At 42.7% G+C, this 9,551-nt stretch overlaps 2 protein-coding genes across 2 annotated transcripts; both read right to left on the bottom strand.

Moving 5' to 3' along the window:
• Window positions 1-3,061: 3,061 nt before the first annotated feature.
• LOC133919076 (RNA polymerase II transcriptional coactivator KIWI-like) lies at window positions 3,062-6,267 on the bottom strand. The gene is made up of 4 exons (XM_062363320.1): window positions 5,926-6,267; window positions 5,682-5,787; window positions 3,883-3,905; window positions 3,062-3,458 (listed from the first exon to the last, which is right to left on the bottom strand). Exons 1-4 carry the CDS (start codon window positions 6,199-6,201, stop codon window positions 3,396-3,398), a joined length of 468 nt encoding a protein of 155 aa, XP_062219304.1. The 5' UTR covers window positions 6,202-6,267; the 3' UTR covers window positions 3,062-3,395.
• Window positions 6,268-7,740: 1,473 nt separating this feature from the next.
• Window positions 7,741-9,238, bottom strand: LOC133919075 (uncharacterized). The gene has a single exon (XM_062363319.1). The coding sequence runs from the start codon at window positions 9,221-9,223 to the stop codon at window positions 8,060-8,062; it is 1,164 nt and encodes a 387-aa protein (XP_062219303.1). The 5' UTR covers window positions 9,224-9,238; the 3' UTR covers window positions 7,741-8,059.
• Window positions 9,239-9,551: the final 313 nt, after the last annotated feature.

Here is a 9,551-nt window from a genome sequence, read left to right as displayed (position 1 = left end):
CTGGGTAGGGGTTCTTAGGATGTTTTAACTCGGTTTAACTCAGAACTTCCGAGCTAGAATTTGGAACTTTCAGGTTTTGGCAGAGGTGAGTTTTTTGATGATTTGACAGCCGATTCAATTTGCATGCTAAACCCCAACCCACATAAGCATGTTTTAGCACTAAAGCATGGATTCTAGACCTAATTTACCCACTCTACAAGCAAAATTCACTAGCCCTCTCTCATTCAATATTTCCCTACGAGCTCCAATTCAACAAGAACGAAAGGTGCTTCGCAACTCCAAGAATGTAGCTGCAAAACCTATCCAAATACCAACTAATTTGCGCATTCTCACCATGAAAAAACTAGGAGACTTACCTCACTATCCTTGTAGATGTTGGTGATCGTCGGTTGGGGAAGAAACGGAGGAAAAAGAGCTCAGAGAAGAGGAACAAGTTGCTGCTGAAATTTTAGAGAAAAGGGATGACGAAAATGGATTGGAAATCATCCAAATCTTCATGCATGCAACTGAACTTGGATGGATGGAGAGCTAGGGAAGTAGGGAAGACAATGATGTGACATACATACCTCGATTTAACTTCTTGAGGGAAGATTTTGGGAGAAAGAGAGAGTTAAGGAAGAGGGAGAGCTCCTGCTCTTATGCTGCCGGTTTGGGTAGGGAGAGAGTGAGTGAGAGTGAGAGAGAGTGAGGGGGAAGGTGGGGCTGCTGGTGCAGCCAAGTGGAGAGGGAGGGGTGAGGCGCTGGGCCGGCCAAGTGGCGCCCACATGCTAGAGAAACAAGTCAATTTTAATTGCAAAAACTATTCTTTCTCTCCTAATTTTATTAACCCAAAATGAGGTGCTCTAATACTCTAAAAATTCTAGGAATTTTTATGCCGTGATTACAATACTAGATGATCTCATTTTAAATGGATTCACCCACAATGCCAATGCGAAACTAAACTAAAAGAAAACTCAACGGTCGGGTATTTTCATAACACTTCATCATGGTTAAGCCACTATTAGAAATAACAAGCATACAACAATTAAACATGATATTTATGATGCACGATTATGCTTAATGATATGTTTGTGAGATTTTGGACATGATAACTTTCCACCGCCATCTTGAGATGATCTAGGTATTCAACAGCTATGCACTATGCATATGATGGTATTGTTTGTGGCTTAAACAATCTATTGCTATGCACTTCGAGCTATACTTTCACCAAATTATGGCAGAGGGAGCCGGCCAATAGAAGCACGCTGCACTCAACACAGGAGGGAGTCGACCGACAGACAAGATAGGGAGCAAGCTGTTTTCGGCATATGGTGTGTCGAATACGGTATTGTTGCCCGTATTCAGCACGTCATATCCCGAATACATGGCATCTAGGCATATTAGGCACACGGTATGCCGAATACGCTTGAGGTTCCACATATTCGATACACCATGTGCCAAATACTATTTGTCATATATGTTTTCGGCACACCGTGTGCTGAAAACTTGATTTCGACACATCACATGCCAAATACACTTGCTATATTTGTAAATACAATATCATGTTGTCTATTTTTTTAAATACAGTCTTGTATGTTGTCTATTTTTTTATTTTTGCCGGCATCCATTGTGTCACCTACGAGTCTATGACTTAAATTCGTTGTAAACTTAGGATATGTTTGTTTGGTTGAACTAACCTATACATGCACGGGTCGTGTGGGATTTGAGCACGTCTATTTGTTTGGTTCATTGAATTGTATCATTCCATTCGGGACAAGATGTTTCAGATTCTTATAATATAATAAGAAGATATTGTATCGAGCTGTGCGGCAAAATTAAATCGGCCGAACGACCCGTACAGGTTCTATCAACTCCGCTAATCACTTGTTGTTAGTGATGAACAATGGCAATTAGTGATTATTAAAGATTTTTAGTTAAACGTTAGTTACAATTAGATGTTATTAATCATAACTAATTATTTTTATAGGTATTTAGTGATAATTATTGACAACTTAAGTTATTATTCTATATAACTGACCAAACACTTCGTCTAAAACTATCCCATCTATCTAGAACAATCACATCCTATTTAACTTTGATCAACTAACCAAGCACATCTTTAACAACTAAAGGTATAAGTACCTATGTGGATTAATTTTTAATCCGCACCTCGAGTTCTAGTTGTTGTTACCTCGACTATTCTGTCCTCATCTTCTTTTCTTTGTGACCTATTACGTGTTCCCGGTCAATGCCAGGGTCTTCCACTCTTCCTCGACATTGTCAGCCTCGTGATCTACTAGATACTGAACCTGGTCTCCTCCAAGCAAATTCCTATTAATTTCTGTTTTAAGAAAAACTGTTAAAGTGTAGTAGGCAAAAGTATTTTATTTTTACGAAAGGATCGCCACGTTACTTTAATCGTTCGTCAATTTAGATTTTGCTGATTTTTGTTGTTAATGCTTTAAGATTTTGAATGCATCTCGTTCAAAATGGCAACTATATAAAACACGAGTTAGTTTTAGCGTCACTTCTTCTCCTACTTTCCTCTCATCTAATAAAAAACTCTAAAGTTTAAATAATTTATTCACTTTTGTTATTCACTCTCGTCTGTCAACTTTCACACCTCTTTATCGGCTACGGATATAAGATATATTTTACTAACAAAAATAAAAAAATTATGAAAAAAATAGTATATAATTTTCTATTTTTTTCTTATATAAAATCAAACTATAGTATCCTCCTAACGTATTCATTCAGCGACACTCTATAACGTATTTATATCTTTATACTTTAAGTTTATACTTAATGTTATCATATTTAATATTTATATTTTTATTATAACGTATGAATGCTTAGCTAGTTTGGATGAAAGATGAGTAAATTTCTTTCTTCGGCATATTTGTAACGTTTTGTGATTGTCTATGCTCATCGGTGGCTTGTTGCATAAGGTATGGTTTGTCTCAAATTGGCCTTTCATATCACTATTGTCGGACTTGCCCCAGCTCACCAACCTTATATCCTATATCTCTGACCGCAAGGCCTACAAAAATGCATCATAAAAGGATGACATGTCCTACAATAGTGAGTTTATCATCCTCCCGTTTTATTTACATGGCCCATTTGGAATGCAAAAGGTCTCATACTCATTAAGGAGTTTGGCTACACACGCATGATCATGTAATCATGTTTGATAAGACACGCTAGATAATATCTCAAGCACACGTAACAACACAAAGAAGGTAAAAGATATGGAGGAGAAAACTAAATCACTCTGGCATGAGGCCACCCATTCGTGATCAAGTGCACACATCGCAGTACAGGGGCAACAAAAAAAACAGCCTTCAACTACTTTCTTACATCAGGCATCACATGACAATAAGCAAAAGTTTGCCCCTATGTGATCCTATAGAAACCACCTATCGTGCATTCTCCTTGACAGCCTCGTCTATGGCTTTGATATTGTCCCTCAATATCTTCCACTGAAAATGTAAAATAGAATTATCTGCTTATTAGATATCGTAGCACTTGTCAGCATAGCGTTGATTGTACTTGCCACGAGCGAACAATAGCAGCTAAACAATGATAACCATGCCTTTTTTTGTTATATTACTATGGCATATTTGTGTGCTAAGAGATTAGTTTTGACTGCAAAGATGACAGACTAAGCTACTTGTGATTATGCTAATGGAATAGATACTTCACAAATGGATATTGGCATTAAAACTATTTACTGAAAGTAATGAATTGCATAGCTCTCTTGAAAGGATGGCAAAACTTATCAAATAAATTTTGGCATGCAAATTTCAAACATACTACAATCTATATTTCCATGAACCAAGCTTACTGTAGGCATATATACTAGAAAAGTCCAAGAAGATGTAGAAAGTTGCAAATGCAACTCACCTGATCCATCTGGAGTGATATACCTGAAGAAGAAAAAGGAAATAACATTACTAAGCAGAGAAGCTATGCCATCATCTCAAGCAAAGAATACCACCAATCATACCGGAGTTAAATGGGGGGGAAAACTTTGTTTCTCCTATGTGGATGTCCAAATTAAAATAGAATGCATTCACAAGCTAACCATCAGTTTCTAATCTTTACAGCGCTATTGAATATTCAGAGACTTTGAAGCCATGACCTGGGCTTAAAATAGTAAATAGCAGCAAAAATAATAATTTGCAAATAAACACTCCAAAAAACAGAGTACTAGACAATATAACTTATTTGTGACTATGAACCAGGGTAATGCAGCAAATGGGATAAAAATCCCTACCTCATCACTTGACTAAAAAGATACATTTCTCAAATTTCAAATGATGAAGGGCAAGGACCTACCGTCATATACTAACATCACAGCAACAAATATGTTATGTGTGGATTGGATGGGGTACATTCTTGCTCAATAACAATAAGTTGTCTACCACTACGGCTTTTTTTTCAGATGACATGTTCATTCTATGCTTGGTTATATGATAACTTGCTCGAGCTTAGAACACAATGCATTGATATTACATCAGAATATAAATAGACATACTTGTACCAACACACTCAAACATTGGCAGCATTGGCTTGAGCAACAGGCATGCGTGTTCAGATTAATATAATAGTTTCATGAAATGACAATCACTCTATGAAAAAGTCAGTGGACTTGGAAGAAGTAGCTACTCTAAGCAATCAATTCATCTCATCAGCACCCATCACTTAGTTCCAAACAGAAATTCTATCTTAGTCAACAATTGTATAAGATGCATGAACCTGGTTCGATCTATTTTAATGCCTGACGCTGCTTGCATCCACAAGATCAACATTGTAGCCGCCAACAAGGCAAACATAACACAATCCATACGTTTAAAGATTGGGTCATGCTATCCTTCACTTGACTGAAAACGCGCTCGTTTTCTATCGACAAAGGACAACCATCCGATCGTGAATCAACAGTTATTGTATCTTCTTCAACCTCGGCTTTGTTTCGTCTCCACGCGACACAGTCCGACAAGCTCCCCCGCGGCCGCCCACTTGCCCGTCTCCGGCGATACCCCCACCGCCGGATCCGCTACCGCATCCCCTCCCTCGTTAACTCGTCCGTTTTCAAGCTCCCCCGCCGCCGCCACCGCCCATTGGTTGTCCTCCGTCACCGGTGCCCCGCCTTGCCGCTTCGCCCACCGGCCGTCGCCTCCACCAGACCGACCACCTCCCCAAAGCCCCCTTTCGAAGTCCGGGAACACAAAAACCAACCCCGGCAACCCAAAACCCCGAAAACCTAACCACTAACCTCACCGGCGGCGTGGAGCTTCTGTCGATTGAAATCGATTTCAGTCGACTATAGTGTATTAAATACGTTAAAGATTTACACAGTGATTTAAAGATATGGATTATCAATCTGTAAAATAAAAACCAAAAGGGTTACTGGATGCACAAGACGACGCAGCTAAGCTAAAACAAACAATCCATCTCATCCTCCACTAATTCTAGAACAAAATCACAAGCACCCTTCGTCCAGCCCTAAAAGAATCCATCTTTTTTCTTTTTCTGAGAACACTAAAAAAATCCATCTTAGCTAATAATTGAGCAAGAATACAAGATGCAGGGACCTGGCGCGATCTATTAGGATGCCAGACGCTGCTAGATAACACAATCCGCAGGGATTATACTGTCTACTGAACAGCGATAAGGAGGGACCAAGGGAGAAGGCGCGGCACCTTTGCGCGTAGGGAGGGTCTTGCCGTCCTTCACGTAGAACTCGCGGATGTCGACGAAGACCTTACCCTTCCAGCTCCTCACCGCCACCCTCTTGTTCTTCGATATCTGCAAGAGGGAAGAGCCCACCCACACACACACAAAAAAAAAAAACCCGCAAAGGTATTGGGTTAGGGTTCTAGGGTTGTCTCTTCTGACAAGGGATTGGGTGCGGTAGGCTAGTATAGCGCGGTACGGAGTCAGTACCTCGGCGACGACGATGTCGTCGTCGGCGGATTCGGAGGGCCCGTCCTCCCCGGCGGCCTGGCGCTTGGCCGCCGGCTCACCGCCGCCGGCGCCGAACCGCTTCTTCCCCTTCCCCCACATCTCGCTTTCTCGAGCTTCCAACTTTCGAGACTCGACGAGGGCCCACCGGAAGTCGAAGGGACACGGGTGGGGCCCACTGGAAGTGGAGGGTTTCCACGAATGAGAACACAAGAGGGAATGAGGGATGCAAGTTGTCGACTCAAAAACACATCCCATTCAATCGGAAGATGAAGAGGTTGAAGAAGACGCTTGCCAGGGAGATTCAAGCCAGAGGCTGTGAATGGAGAAACTGAAACAATTCCTTATCCTCTGCACCTCTTTTCTAAATTTTTTTCCCGAACCAATGGTACACGTCCTCCATCAAATCTTTTAACAAAAATGGGTACAAAGTTTAGCTGCAAGGTGAGTTCAAAAGGAGAAGTATGAATTTGTTGCCAGTTTAACAGTTTGGTACATTGCCACATCGGTTGCACATGACCTAGGGGATATTCACGGACAACCAGACCTAGAGCACTCACATTCTATACCTCTACAGCTCTTTCTGTAATATAGTTTCAGAGAAAAAAATCTAAAATTAGACGACATATATATGCTTATTTACCGAAATAGATAATATGCAGTTGTATTTATTAATTTAGTATCCGTATTTGGCGCACGGTGTACTGAAAATAGATTTTCAAATTTTTGATGTACGGTGTACCGAAAAAACCATTTTTGGCATATGGTGTGCCGAATACGGCACTGTTGCCCATATTCGACACACCGTATACCGAAAATGAACTGTATTCGGCACACAGTGTACCGAATACGGCACTGTTGCCCGTATTCAGCATACCGTGTGCCGAATATAGTCCATTTTCAGTACACGGTGTGCCGAATACGGACAACAGTGCCCGTATTCGGCACACCATGTGCCGAAAATGGCTTTTTCACCGTGTGCCGAATACAAATGCTAAATTAATAAATACAACTACATTTTATCTATTTCGGTAAATACGCTCAGATATATTGTCTAATTTTAGATTTTGGTCTAGTTTCAAAGACCAGAACAAAACTTCAGTACAACCGAACTCAGAATTCAGATACAACTTATACTCCAGTATTGAGGTTTAAAAAAAGAAAAACCGAACTCGAAATTCAGAATCCTGACAGAAGGCAGAATCTAGAAATCCTTACATGTGCTCCCTCAATCCTACAGCACTTGGGCCAGGATGGAAGGCAACGTATAGTAGGCTTCGAAATACATATAGGATCTGAAGTTTGTAAGATAAAATAAAATAATTTAAATATTTATTTTTGACTTAAAATAAGAATAAGATGGTTAAACCAAAGACTATCAATCTACTACAGCTCCAATTAAAAAAAAAAGGTAGAGATGAGCAGCTGATGCTCAACAAGGCAGGTTGCAGCTTCATGGTTAGCTTTCGCGTTATGGTAGCAGGGCTCATAAATGTGTCGATAATTGCTCGAAATATGTGGTTACCGATCAATTCACTGTGATCCGCATTCCGAAACCAACCAGTTCTCGCTTAAGTTTAAATTCAAATTTTGAAAAATTGGTGAAATTCGATTGAATTTGACCACATTTTGACCAAATTCGACCGAATTTTGGCTGTATTCTTCGGTTTTCGAAGAATGTGCTGGGGTCCAGTTTTTGGTGCCCCATCGCATTTATGAACCTTTTACGGTGGTAGTCGGGCTGTGCAAATCATCCAACAGATTGGGTAGGCATAAATGTGTGCACACTCTCCGTACTCGATGGAAAATCCACATCAGAGATTTTTTTATACACATTTCATATTGTATATAAAATTGTTGCGCACATTTTGCAAAGGCAAAAACATGTGAAGCCATGCTCACATTTTTCATGAACTTTTCCCCAAAAGAAAAGGTCATAATCTGCGCATCACATGACACCACAAACAAACATTCTGAAATTCGATCAAAATTCACACAGCGCGCAATCAGCAAAACTAAAAAATATGGACGGGGCGCTGCACCAGCACCACTCGATGTCATTGGCGTGTCCCATCCGTGGTAGCGAAGGCAAGAAAGACATGTTGAGCCGCCGCCATCAGGAAGAAGAAATTTTGCACCGCCCGTGACCAGTGGACAAGCAATCTGACAAGTACCACCACGAAGGGACGAGCCAGGTCTTGACGATACGATTCTTCTCGCCCTTGTGATCCTTACCGCCGAACTCCCAAGCTCCGGTGATCTCCTTCATCGTCAGGTCATATTCAACGAGCTTCCACGGCGACCACATGTACACCGCGTCCTTCTCCGGGTGCAGCGCCAAGAACCTGACTTCGCCTCCCCTACACGCTCTCCCCACGACGTCGTGGACCTTGACGGCATGCTTCAGCTGCCACTGGCGGGTCGATGGTGAGTCATCGAGCACCCAGATCTTGAGCAGGTCGCCGTGGCCGGTCACGTAGTGCAGCCGGCCGCCGGAGTGCGCGACGGGGCCGTCGCCGTCCGTCGGCTCGGGCAGCTCGACCACCGTGCACGCGAGCCCGGCGTCGACGTCCATGCGCACGATGCAGTCCGGGTCGGAGGCCAGGACGTACACGGCACCGCCGTGGAAGTGCATCGAGCCGGAGAGGGAGCCAGCGGGAACGCCAAGATCCGCGTCGCGCGCGATCCACGCCCATGTCTCCGACGAGAACACCTCCACCTCGGCCACGCGCCCCCGCCATCCGGTGAAGTTGATCACGCGGTAGCGCGGGGGGCAGCTGAATGGGTCGAACGCCAGCACGGACAACCGCGCGTCCCTCGACGGCAGCGGCAGCGCCACCCACCTCCTCGTCAATGGGTCGGCGACGTAGAACCGCGGCGCCTCGGCGGAGCGGAGCAGGAACAGCCCGTTGCAGGCGTCGCAGACGACGGCGCCCTCCCGGAACGGGAAGAAGCCGAGGTCGCGGTCCTCGAGCAGGCGGTCGCCGCCAGCCGCACAAGCGAACCGCGGCGCGTTGCCGCGGGCGGGGTCGTCAGCGGGGAAGTAGGCCACGGACAGGTGCAGGGGAAGCCTGCGGCGGAGGTAGTCGTCGGAGATGGTGGCGCGCCAGGTCTTGGACACGCACATGGACCGCGCCACGAACTTGACGGGTAGCCTAAGGATGATCTCGGTGACCACGTCGTCGCTCAGGCTGATCATCTCGCTCTCCTCGCAGCCAATGGAAGAATGCTTCACGATTGCCGATGATGTAATGCCTATGGTTACTTGCTCAGATGTCATAGGCTATAGGGCTATATATATCCTTTCAGAATTAATAGATATATTTTTTAAAAAAATCAAATTTAATATATTTTTCTTAACATTATAAAATATTTAGCATATAAAAAATATATAACTAAATTTATAATTTAAAATAATTTTATATTATATAGGTTTTGTAGCTATAAATGATATATTTTGTGAAAAAAATTTAATCAAAATCTATTTTCGAAGGTCATATAAAAATACGTCTACTATTTTTAAATGAAAAAAGTATTTTTTTTTCCTTCAAGAAACATCAATAAATTCACTCGAAGATGCACAAGCACTCATTTTATTATACATACGT

Source organism: Phragmites australis, chromosome 5, assembly GCF_958298935.1.
Source record: "Phragmites australis chromosome 5, lpPhrAust1.1, whole genome shotgun sequence".
NCBI classification, from domain to species: Eukaryota; Viridiplantae; Streptophyta; class Magnoliopsida; order Poales; family Poaceae; genus Phragmites; species Phragmites australis.
This window is presented reverse-complemented; position numbering and strand designations above follow the sequence as displayed.

What these genes read in the sequence shown, in the direction of transcription:
- LOC133919076 (XM_062363320.1), bottom strand. Translation starts at nt 6,201, where the DNA reads ATGGGATGTGTTTTTGAGTCGACAACTTGCATCCCTCATTCCCTCTTG. An exon ending in ACGACATCGTCGTCGCCGAG is followed by an intron (nt 5,788 to 5,925) that starts GTACTGACTCCG and finishes TCCCTCTTGCAG; the next exon opens with ATATCGAAGAACAAGAGGGT. An exon ending in GACCCTCCCTACGCGCAAAG is followed by an intron (nt 3,906 to 5,681) that starts GTGCCGCGCCTT and finishes TTTCTTCTTCAG; the next exon opens with GTATATCACTCCAGATGGAT.
- LOC133919075 (XM_062363319.1), bottom strand. Translation starts at nt 9,223, where the DNA reads ATGACATCTGAGCAAGTAACCATAGGCATTACATCATCGGCAATCGTG.